This window comes from Rattus rattus, chromosome 8 (assembly GCF_011064425.1).
Source record: "Rattus rattus isolate New Zealand chromosome 8, Rrattus_CSIRO_v1, whole genome shotgun sequence".
NCBI classification, from domain to species: Eukaryota; Metazoa; Chordata; class Mammalia; order Rodentia; family Muridae; genus Rattus; species Rattus rattus.
Window position 1 is genome coordinate 60,099,564 of NC_046161.1, and position 12,556 is coordinate 60,112,119.

General features: G+C 43.1%; 1 protein-coding gene across 2 annotated transcripts in view; it reads right to left on the bottom strand.

Moving 5' to 3' along the window:
• The window catches only part of Znf609 (zinc finger protein 609), a 133,651-nt gene that overhangs the window by 95,223 nt on the left and 25,872 nt on the right, over nt 1-12,556 (bottom strand). The window contains exon 2 of one of the 2 annotated variants that reach the window (XM_032910414.1): nt 7,794-8,664. In XM_032910414.1, the coding sequence (XP_032766305.1) occupies nt 7,794-8,540 (747 nt within the window). In that variant the 5' untranslated portion in view covers nt 8,541-8,664. Of the gene's footprint in view, nt 1-7,793; nt 11,481-12,556 lie in introns of those variants that run through there. The other variant, XM_032910415.1, reaches the window with a different exon arrangement.

Genomic DNA, 12,556 nt, shown 5'->3' on the forward strand with positions numbered 1-12,556 from the left:
ACTGACGTCAGGGCCATGAAGATTCAAGAACAAGAAAGAATTACGGAAATATACACGTACAGAAAGGAAAAACCCTCTTACAATCTCTGTTTTTCTTCATTCTGGGGTCTTAAAAGAGAAGTCACTTTACCATACCAACTGCCATAATGGAGACACATTCTTTAGGATCTATCATATTTTTTATTACTTTTTATTTAGGTGTTAAGTGTCTCTTTGAGTGCCAGATGTGTGTAGCGCTGGCAAAGGCCAGAAGAGGGTGTCAGATCTCTGGCAGCTGGAGTTATAAATGGTTGTAGGCTGCCTGACATAGGTGCTGAGAATGTAGGTCCTCTAGTATATTTATATCCTATAAATAGAAATTTTCAAAGTGCTCTACATTACCCTCCCACTCTTCCAGCAGTCTGTCCTCTGTCTGTCATGAACTCTGCCTCATACTGAGACAGATCTAAAGTCAAAGACGACATAAACACTGAAACACCAGTATCCAAGAATGAGAAACTTCCAGGAAAAGTGTTTGAAACAAATGTCTCCTCAGATAGCCAAGGGCATTTCTTATGTGGGTGCTCTCATCCATGACTAAACTGTATCAAGAGTAATATATTTTAAAATATTAATATGGCCTGGCACCTTCCTGATGCTAATTCTTCTAAGCCCACCCAAATGGTACAACTGGGAAATTAACTGAAGAGAAAAAGCAATCTTCCCTCTGCTCTCTACCTTCAGACACTCTCCTCCATACCACTGCCGTGTACAGAATCATTCTATACAAATGCGGAGATAAAACATGCTCACACACACAAATAACTCTCAGCAGGATCCAAAAATCAAAGCCTAACCCCATGGTTTTTAAGTGAGCAAGTCCAATTTCCTTCTTTGTAGCTCTTGACACTTGCTGGCGAGAAGCCGTCTGGATTTTTTCTGCCTTGTTCCTGCACCAGAAGGCTCTGCACTGCAGGTCAGAGGACGATAAGGAAATGAACAGTGTAATTTCCAAGGCCTCTGTCAGCAGCTCTGGAGGCAGGGTACTCAAGCATGGCTTGAAGAGGGCAAACCACAGAGAGGAGGTCTCAGGCAGTCAGCAGTGGCAGATCTCAGCTGTGTACGCTATTGCCACCTCCAGCCTGAAAGCACACGCCTGCTGCCTCCCTAGGTAAGCCCTGCTGGTAAAAGCTCTTGTACCCAAATGGCAAAATACATGGTCACATCGGGGGAGGAAAATTAAGGACTAGGACCTAGATTTTATTTTTTTTTTCTTTGCATGCTTATGTAGCAAGAAAAGCACTACTTTTCCACGAGACTGTATATACTGGCAGACCCACAGCAATATCCATCCAACACACTCAACACCACCCCAGGGATGCAGCCAATTCATATGAAATCTCAAGTACAACGAAGCTGCTTCAATACCCCTGAATCCTGTTTTCGGTCTTTTGAGGCTTTAGAACATGGTACCAGCATGCAAATTTCCCAAACCAGGTTTGGAACTTCTCCTGGGCACAGTGATGAAAGTCCTAGCCAACATGTTCATCTGCCACTGTCGGGCTTCTTGTGCAACGGACTGTTGCTATAGTTCAGACCATTATTGCCAGGACAGACCCATACATATTCCAACTAAAATTATTCTTTTTCTAATTGTTACTGAATGCTTCCTATGTACTACAGCTTTCTCTGAGTTAACTAATGTAACTTTTTGTTTTGTAAACAAACTCTATGTAGCCCTAGATGTCCTAACTTCCCATGTACAACAGGCTGGCCTCGAACCCAAGAGACCTGCCTGCTTCTGCCTCCCACGTACTGGAATTAAAGGTGTGTGCCATGATGCCCAACAACTAACTTAATATTGCAATAACCAATGTGCATACTCTTATTTTCCATGACACAGCTAGTGCAGAGCAGTTAAGTAACCAGCTCAAGATCACTCAGTTTAGCACAGAGCTGCGAAACTCCCGACAGTCAGGCTACTGATCACATTCTTTAAAAAAAGAAAAATCAGAAAGGGGGGGTAGGGAGTGAGTGTGTGTACATCTGTGTTTGTATGTGTGCACACATGTATTTGCTATGGTTTAGGTGTTAGATCAGAGGATAATTTCAGGGAGTCCATTTTCTTTTGACATACGGGTTCTGGGAACCAAACAATGGTCATTAGAATTGGCAGGGACCTTAACCTGCTAAGCCACTTTTACACCTCCCAGAGTACACTCTTAATCACAAAATCATACATAAGACTTGATGTGAAATTTATATTAAAGCTGGTCTTAAAATCAGAAATGGTTTCCAATATGCACCCCACAGAGAAAATGTACAAGGTTCACAAAATCTCTTTACTTCAAAGTGAAGATTTCTGGGCCCTTATACTAAAAACGTATGCAGTAGATGTGGTGTAGGATCAACAATCTATACTTAAAAAACCAAACCAAACCAAAACCCTGTGTACACGTGCTATGTATCAACGACGGCATCACAGCACAAGCAGAGGTCACAGAACAATTTTCTGGAGCCAGCTGTCTTCTTCCACTGTAGGGTTCTGGGTTGGGGGTTGGGTGTGGGGTATGTGTGTGAGGCTTTCCTGAGCAGAACTTCAACTGCAAGGCCATTTTGCAAGTCTAACAACCCCCACTTTGAAAGACATCCTTACCTGGGTTCTATGTACTTTTAGGAGCTCTACTTTGGTTGGTAAATTGTTAGCTCTAAGAGAGAAAAGACCATCTCTTCCTTATCTACAATCTAAGATCCAGCCATTTAATATAGGAAACACACAACGGTATCTGTGGGTCAGTGGTAGTTCATCAAGCAAAGCAAAGCCTGCTGACCTCAGTTTGATCCTTGGACCTATATAGTTCAATGGAGAACTACTGTGACAATTACAGATTCATTAAGAAACCTAGAGTAATGCATACTATATAATTTGGTGTTCAAGAGGCTGGAAAGACGGCTCAGTAGATAAAGCATTGGCTGTAGAAGCACAGGAACCAGTTTAGCATGGAGAACTAAGCATGACTAAGTATATGCCTGAAACCTCAGAACTGGGAAGAACTGGCAGACTTCCTGACTGTCAACCCCTGCCTCAAGAGAATACTACTGAGTACTAGAGCAGGACACCTGACCTTCATGTGTCTGTATGGGTGCACACTCTACACCCTGCACACATACACAAGCACACACACATGCACAGAAAAATCATGGTGTTTAAAAAAACCCTAGCTTTAACCAGGTGTGGCTGATCATAATAGCTGATACCTATGATCCCAGAACTCAGGAGACCAAGGACGAAGGACTGCTGTAAATTTGAAACCAGTCTAGAATAGAAAGTGAATTGAAGGCTCACTACGACACAAAGACCCAGATTCAAAAACAGAATCAGACAAAATCTCCCAAACAACAACAAAATCAAGAAACCTAGCTTTGTCACAATCTGAGAAAGCCTGAGAAGTCACAAGATCTCCAGAGTCAGGAGGAAGCTTCCTGTTGGAGAAATTGGACAAGATAATCTTGCTCTAGACTCTCCTTGAATTACAACACCCATAATGAGAATAAGCGCTAATGAATAAAACTAAATCATGCTTGTAGTTAAGACAATGCATTCTTATGGGTATGATTCAGCTTTCTATTTTTTTGGTGAAGGAAAATGTCTGGGGACGTTTGGCTATACTGTCCATAACTGAGAAAAGAACAGCACGTCAGGAGGAAGGCATCGGGAGAGCCTGAGATCACAGAGTACCAGGCCTGACCAGACTGGCCAATGAAGAATGGCAACACAAGAGAAATGACATGGAAGGCATAAGCTAGAATGGGAGCCCAAGGGCAAAGGAAGATGCTCTTATAACACATATGACACAGAACCTATAATCTGAAGGCAAAAAGGCCAAAAGCACCCTCAACTGTTTTCTTTGTATTCTAAGCTAATGGGAAAATGGCAAATAAGGAATCTGAAAGCAACATCAGCTGGCACCCAAGCACTGCCACAGCAGAAGGGAAGGCTCCTACCTTGTAAAAGCAAAAGCAACTGCCAAGGAAAGGAAGCTTGCTTGGGACTGCTGAAGTCTAGACCCTAACCACTAGAGCTGACTAGGTACTATGACTTAAAAAAAAAAAGTATTTTTGATCAATGCCTCATCTGGAACTTCTGGACAGACATACACCCTGACAGCACTAACAGATCACACTGTCTTGTTTGTGAATTCCATTTTTCTTGCCTGTCAGAGGGGCAACAAAAGCAGTAAAATCAGGACACGAGACAGGAGTCCTACCCTCCTTCCATCTCCTGCTCATCTTCAACCTAACGATTTATCAATCAAGTCAAAAGCAAGGAAGCAGGCAGAAGGCAGAAGTTCCGTGTGCTTATTCCTTGACATTACCTCTCCTATCTCCTCAGGGGTATTCAATTCAGGGCAGCAATGGCTCCAAAGAGCCACTTCAGTCTCTCCAGTAAACTCTGCCAGGAAGGTGTGTTGGAGCAAACATTGATTTCATGAAGGGAAATACACATCCTCAGCTGGCAGAAAATTCCTCAGTCACAGAGCAGTGCCAGACACTTAACTTTGATAGAGAGAGCCCTGAGGTAGGGAATTTGAAATTCAGCCCCTGTTAGCTAATAATGCTCAACATGGGACAATTTTAACCAGTATCACAGACTCCTCTCCTATTTGGAAAAGTGGGTGGTGGGGACTGGAGAAATGGCTCAGTGGTTAGAGCACTGGCTACTGTTGTTGAGAACCCAATTTCAGTTCCCAGCACTCACACGGCAGCTAAGAACTTTCTATACCTCAGTTTCAGAGAACCCAATGCCTCTTCCGGCCCCTGAATACATGTATACATGTATGTAGACATACATTCAGGTAAAACACCCATATACATAAACTAAAAATAAATAAATCTTGAAGAAAAGGCAGCAGGGAATATGAGTTTCCCCTCTTCACGATAGTTCCCAGCTCTATTACATCACACGTTTTGCTATTTGGGTTCTGTTGATTCTGTTGATTGTCCCTACAAAAAGTAACATTCCAAGCCAGTTATATCAGAGGCAAGCCCATATTTCAGGGGAAAAAATCTTGAAGAGGTTTCAAAGCCTCTGCTTTGCAAACCAAACTACAAGCCTAAGCAACACTCCCTGAGCAGCACCCTATGGTGAGCAGCACCCTAGGTTCCAAGTTCTGAAAAGCTGATGCTCCCTGAAAAACTCCTAACCTTTTCTTTCTTATCCATGCCTCCCTACCTCTCTGCTCTGCCATCAAGATCAAGCCCCTGTGCTTCCTGCCAGCCACCCTTTGGATGGGCTGCACTCTGACCCCTTCCTTTCTTTCACTTTGCCTGTCTCCTCTTCCATTCCAGACATGCTTTTTCCTTGCAAAGTGTGCTATCTCCTAGCAACTTCAAAACATTTACTTAAATATTTTATTAACCAAAGACAATATGGTAAAGTACCTTTGAGCAACTGTATCCAACTGGGGTTCTAGAGTACAAGTTAAGGAATGTTTAAAAAGCAGACTTAGCCAGGTAGGTGCTGTGCTAGTCATCCCAGCAATACAGAGGCAGAGGCAGAGGTAGGAGTACTACCTCAAGTTCAAGAATAGCCTGGTCTAGCCAAGCACGTAGGTGCACTCCTTCAGGAGGCAGAGGTAGGCAGATCTGAGTTTGAGGCCAACCTGGTTTACAAAGAGAGTTCCAGTACAGTCAAGGCAACACAGAGAAACCCTGTCTTGAAAAAAACAAAAAAAAAAAAAAAAATTAAACTAAACTAACCAACCAAACAAAAAAGAATAACTTGGTCTATATAGTAAGTTCTAGGCAAGCCAGGGTTACATAACTGGGTCTGTATTGGAAAAAAAAATCACTAACAATAAATAAATACATAAAATTGTGCTTATGGTAATATTGAACTGCACAACAAATTGTATGATTTGCAATACTTCCCAGAAATTATTTTTTCCCAAAATATGAAACACCTTTTTCCCTCCCCTTTTATCTTTCATTGACTGCTCCATTCTTAGTCTGCCAGGGAGGCCAAGCTTACGTCAAAGTTACATTAAGGGGCAAAACTCCTTAGCACCAAGATGTAATAGCTAAAAGTACAGTGTCTTTCACGTCACCCAAATAGTCTATGCACCTACATAAGAGAAAACAGATTCCATTTCTTCCTAGAGGAAGTCACGAGCACCGAGACTTCAATCCAGTACAAAGCTACGCAGCCTCAACCCAGCCACCCACAGATGACAACTGAGTTCAGAAGAGTCCAGCACAAGCACTCTAAAGGATGAGAAAATGAAGATTGCGAACATGGATATATGGCAGGGACCCCCTGAAGCCAGATGTAGGGAACAATCTAATGAGCCTGGAACAGTAGCAGGAACTCCTGGTCCTCCCCAGCCTCTTTAAAACAGCATTATCCATCTGCACCCCAGAGAAAATGGCAAATCACAGCCAGCACAGGATGAACCATGCCAATTACCAGCTGGAACTTGACTCTACCGAGGTGGACTATAGCATCTGCCACCCAAACACAGGCAGCCTCTCTGGCAGCTGCCACTGGCAAAAGGGAATCAACCATTGTGTTATGTAACTGGAAGAAAAATCACAGCCCTTCTACGGAAAATGGCCAGATGTTGCTAAAAGCTACAGATGTGCCAGAGGCAAAGACCAAAATACCTATAGCAAAGAAAACACAAGCTACTACTGAAATCCAGGCAATAAGAGAGCACCACCACCCAAATACATACATACATATATATCCAGTCTTTATTTATTAACACTTACATTTGGAAATAGGTATTCCCTGCTGCAACTGATGTAATTACAGAGAAATCAATTTATGCTGCATCTGCTGCGATCAGCTGAATGCATAGGGCGAGCAGAGCAAAGCAGAAAATCAAGAGCCAAAGAACAGCTCATCATCAGACCAGCTGCTTTGTAGGAAAACGTAGGCTGCTCAAGTCTGAGGCAGCCTGAGCTGACCCTAGATTGGAAACTATTCTACTACAGCCCTACAAGCTTCATTTCCTGAAGCATCGACAACGTCACTTTCCTGAAGGGAGGGAAGCAGTCCTAATGCCTCCTGGGGTTGCAGGCACCTATGCTTCCAAGTCAAGCAGAGGGGAGCCATCATTACACTATTTGGCCACCAAGAGACTCCTGATTTCCGATGGTTGCAGGAGATAACTGGCAGAGAGCAATACTTTCAGGGGCCAAACTTTCAAAGCTACCACAGTAACTCCTAAGGCCTGATTCAGTGCTGCAGAGTACAGCCAGTACCTCCTGTCCCTTGCTTACTAGACTGGTACCTTTATCACTTTGTCTTTGGTAGCCACCAATAGAACGCTTAGCAGATATGCCATGACAATTAGCACTTTGTCCTGCCATAGACTCAGCAGTACCATTTACCCCACTAAGAACAGCACTCAGCTTAAACATGTAACCAAAGTCTATTACATTTATCAACCATTATGATTCTGATGATCAAATTTCAGTCAAGCAAGAAATCGCATGAAGATTTAATGTCAGCATCTAGCAACAAGTGCCCTGACATGTGACAATAATAAGGTGTGAGAAAATTCACTCTACCAAGTAGCTGATCCCCACACAGAAATCGTATTCCAAGAGGTCTGGGCCTGCTGCAAATGAGTCTGTAGGGAATCCTTTAATTTGGAACAAAATCACATTATCATTACCAGCTGCTCTGACCTTGTAATTGGTCATTACCCACAGACTAATGAGCCTCCCACAGAGTGCACACAGCATTTGGCAATTGGTCCGGGGCAGTTCTGATGGGCAGTGGGCAGCCAGATCTGGCCACCTCTTACCTTTTCAGACTTGACTTTCTTTAGTGGCCGACACTCATTCTCCCCTTCCTCTGGCTCCGGCTTAGCTCCCAAAGGATTGAGCGCTGCCCCAGGTTCAATAGCTATACTCCCGAGCGGCTCCACGGCTCCTGTGTCCATCCCTGCACTTCCATCATACTGACTACCCCGTCCTCCCAAGGGAACTGGCTGGAGCACCCCAGGATCCTTTTCCGAACAAGTCCCCGCGCCTTCACTTCTCTCCTTCTTGCCCTTAGATGAGCTGCTCTCCTTTTCCTTCTTGGAGCCAGCCACACTGCGTGACGCCTTCGCAGCCTTCTCTGAGCCCTTGGGAGCAACAGCAGCAACCAGGCCTCCTGCACTGGTACCATCTCCTGAGCGACCCTGCACCTCTTTCTTGTTTGCTGCTCCCTCACTTGGAGAGAACAAGGAAGTCCCTGGAGTGGGCTTGCTAGTGTCTTTGCCACTCTTACTCCTTTTGGATTTTGATTTGCCTTCCTTCCCTTGAGGACCTGGCACTGGGGTGACAAACTTGATGTTGTCTGGTAGTGTGGCCACAGCATTGGGAGCTGGTATCCCCACCTCCTTGGAGCCTGACATTTCCAGTTTCTGCTGGTCCTTTTCCAGATCGGCGTCCAGGTCGATGATGAGATTCCCTACTCCAATGTCCCATTCATCCCCACTGTCGTATGTCTCAACCGGGTTTGCATCCACTGCTTTCCCTCCGCAGGCTCCACTGCTCAAGGACATCTTAGAGTCAACGTCCACCTCAGGATTCAAGGCTCTTCCTTGCCCCCAGCTTTCTTATTCAGCTTCAGCTACGTTCTCAGACCTGCCTCCTTGGTCAGAAAATGTCCAGCGGACAACATCATTGCTGGAAAAAGAAAATGTTAAAAAGCTGTTAAAGAAAACAATACAGGCAAGGAGAGAGCTGGAAACAAACTCCCAATACAAGCTGGACCCTTCCTGCGTGACTCTCGTGCCTCAGTGAGCAAGACAAGTTCAATCATATCTCCAACCATGTCACTCTGGACTGAGAGAAGGTAATTCCCATTCCACCTCCTCAGGGAAGAATACAGTATTTCTAGTTGTTCAAGACTCTGTCTGTGGTGAGTGTTAACTAGTAGTCTTCTACAATTAGCTGCCCCTTCCCAAAAGACTTAACTTCTCTTACCACTGCCAGCTGGCACACCTGTCTGATTCAGTACAGGCCCCAACACAGCAGAGATTGAAGCCGCAACAACTCTGCTCACACCCCCTTTTCTGTGAGCTGCTTGAATTATCAGTGACTCAGAACATGATCTAGCAAAAGCCTTAACAGCTCTCTATTAACAGGGCCAATCCCTACTAAAAATAGTGTACAGATTCCTTGTCATTCCAGTGCTGAAGAAGAAAAGCCTTATCGTGGTTAAGGGAAAGAATGAAGAACTGGGGAAAATGCAGATTCAGTGTTTGACTGCAACCAGAAATGTGGCTCTCAGAGGGACTCAGCCTATCACTTGATTCCAGAGAAGCTTCAAAGTCCTTACCAAACTCCTGGCTGGAACGCATGTCCACCAAGCAGGGTTCATATAGCTTTTCCTATTAAATATTTAGGAAGAAAAATGTTTTCTTTGACTCTGCTTAAAGACCTTCTCCCAAAAAGTAGAATGATTTTCTACTTTGTGATGCTAAGATTTAAAGACCTGACTAAAAGAAAGACATCAAGGCTTTACACCACAGGCACATAAACACAGACAGGCTTTACAAGGATAATTTGTCTGTCCAGGTCTTCTGGCTTAGGAGACAGAGAGAGAAACATCACCTAGAAAAAAACAGCAACTAATGTGTACCATCCAGGAGTTATTCTATGATAAAGCCAAAAGTTTTGTTCTTGCTTACTTCTCTGTGCACCATCTTTCTACATCTGTTTACAAAACAAAACAAACTTTTGTGACACGCTTGTGTTTAAGGAGCAAGCCAGTGGTGTCAAAGAGCAACCTGAAAGTAATTATTTCACAAGTAAGTGACTCCTACAGGACAAGGCATGTGACTGTCTACCTACTCTGTTGTAACAATGTCTACAAACTAGGGTGCTGAGGGGGAAAGGCATTTGGAAGAGTAGGGCTATGCCATGTAAGTATCTGAGGTTTAAGCAAGAGGTTTATACCTTAATCTGCAGTTTAGCTTCAGACTTGAGATGCTCACAGCAGTTAATTACTGTTTATTAGCAAATATCAAGTCCATAAATCTTGCTTCCTCCAGGATGAGCTAAATTAAGAGTGGGGGAATAAGATGTAACAACCAAGAGAAGAAAAATTACCCCATGAAAGAAAGGTAAAGGAACCATACATCCTGAAGACTCAGAGATGAGGACTTTGAAAGTGACCTAAGAATTCTAAAGAAATTATTAGTGAACTGTTTGGATTTTTTAGTACTCAAGAAGACATGGTGTCTAAGAGTAGTGTATAACAGATATTTGTTTATTCACCTAAGATTCTTAAGACTTATTCTCTAGGATGTGGTAGGCATCAAACAAATGTCAGAAAATACAGCAACTAATCACAATGTTAAGGCAGTAGAACTTGGTTCTGAAAGCAATTCTCTTGCAAGGGACTAAGGGCATTTCTAAGAACGAGAATGCTTACACTGAATTCCCATAGAGGATTATTACAGCACAGTTCCTCCCCAGACCATAACGTATCGCCTCTGCGGTCTCTTTAGCTGTGGCTAGACTTACATTTCTTCCACAGTAACTAAAGCGTCACCTACCATCTCCAGAGCTGCATTATCATCAGTGCAGAATTTAGTCACTCAAGGACCTCACGTTGTTTTACCCTTGGAAAACCACTATAACTTTCCTTACATACAAGAGACTTTTCTCTAGAAAATAGGGTGGTAATAAAGAGAGACTGGAGGAGGAGAGAAAATGAAAGCACATGCACACCATTCTGCTGAGAGCTCTCGCCTCACTATGTTGGCCGACTCGTGTGAGAGCAGGATAAAGTGTGCCAATAAGGAAGGAGAGCATTAGGAAGGTAACAGGCTAAAGTGAGAAGCTATGATTTAGCTGAAAGGACAAAAGCACATACTACTATGGGAGGGTGGTAGAGTGCTTGCCTAGCTGCTCATCAAATATATACAAAAAAAGAACGACGACGAAATTAAGCATAAATCAGTATCAATTAAAACCAGAGCAATCTAAAAAGCACAAAAATAAATCTATGCAATAAGATCATGCAAAATTATCTTTTCAGAGTGCAAAGGGAATGAGCAATCAAAAACAGTAATAAAGGAAACAGATGCCATATTTAGTACCACTGAAGAGATTGGAATAAGGGGGAGAAAAGCAACCTATAAAGACAAAATACAGGAGCAACACCTTGTGTAGACAAAGATTTTTCATGTAGACTGGAAATGGTCACTACATGTTCAGCAAATTCATTATTTAGAGACAGATCCTCAAGCAGCCTAAGATTGCTTCAAACTCACTATGTAAAACTCCTGACCCTCAAGCCTCTGCATTCCTAGGGATGTCACACATGTACCAACACGCTGAGCTTTTTTTGAGACTGGATCTCCTTATATTGCCCAGGCTGATCTTAAACTAATGAGCTCAAGTGAGTCTTCTACATCTGTCTCCAAAACACTTGGAATTACAGGCCTGTGCCACCATGCCTGGCTCTGTGAGACCAGTGTTTTTAAAACAGGAGAACTAAAGGTGTCCCAGCACTTTAGTCCCAGCACTCAGGTAGCTCTGTCTGAGCTCAGGGCAAGCCTGGTCTATGGAACAAATTCCAGGATAGCCAGGGCTACATAGAGAAACCCAGTCTTAAACCCCACTCCTAAAAAAGGACTAGCACAGGCTACTATGGTCTTTAAAAAAAAAAAAAACAAAACAAAAAAACCCACTATAAAGCCAAACAATGATCTAGGGAGAAAAGAAAATCTACAGAATTTAAAAGGAAATTTGCTAGGAAAGAATCTTATACTAGAAGCTATAATAAAATAAAATCTCTCGCTGTCTCTCTTTCCCCTACCCCAAACAGGGTTTTTCTGTGTAACAGTCCTGGTTGTCCAAAGCCTGGCTTGGTAGACTAGGCTGGCCACAAATTCAGAGGTCTGCCTGCCTCTGTCTGGAATTAAAGGCATATGCCATCATGCCTGGCTGTAAATAAATGAATCTTTTTAAAAACCTTACACTAGTAGGTCTGCTGGCAAAGCTAGTTGGGAGGATAAGGCAGGAGGCTCACAAGTTTAACAACCCTGGACTTCAGTTAAATTCAAAATCAATCTATGCATCCCGGTGTGATTCTATCTCAAAAGTAACAAAAAACATTTTTGAAAAAGGAAATCAGTTGGGCTAAATGCCCAAGATCCTAGCTTTAATCCCAGTACCAACAGAAGAAGCAAAGGTCAAATAAAAATTTTTTCACTGTGAGATTGTTAGTAATGTGTCAAATGTTTTCACTTTTAAAAAAGATTTATATATGTATGTATGTGTATATATATATATATATATATATATATGGATGGATGTTTTGCCTGCATGTAGGTATGTGTGCCACACACATCCAGTGCCCCCACAGAGGCCAGAAGAGGGCACCAGATTCCCTGAAACTGAAGTTATGGACGGTTGTGAGCATCATGTGGGTGTTGGAAATTGAACCTAGGTCCTCTGCAAGAACTCTGTGTGTGTGTGTGTGTATGTGTATGTGTGTGTTGGGATTAAAGGCATGTGCCACTGTCTATGTAGCAAGTACTCTTAACCACTGAGCCTTCTCTAC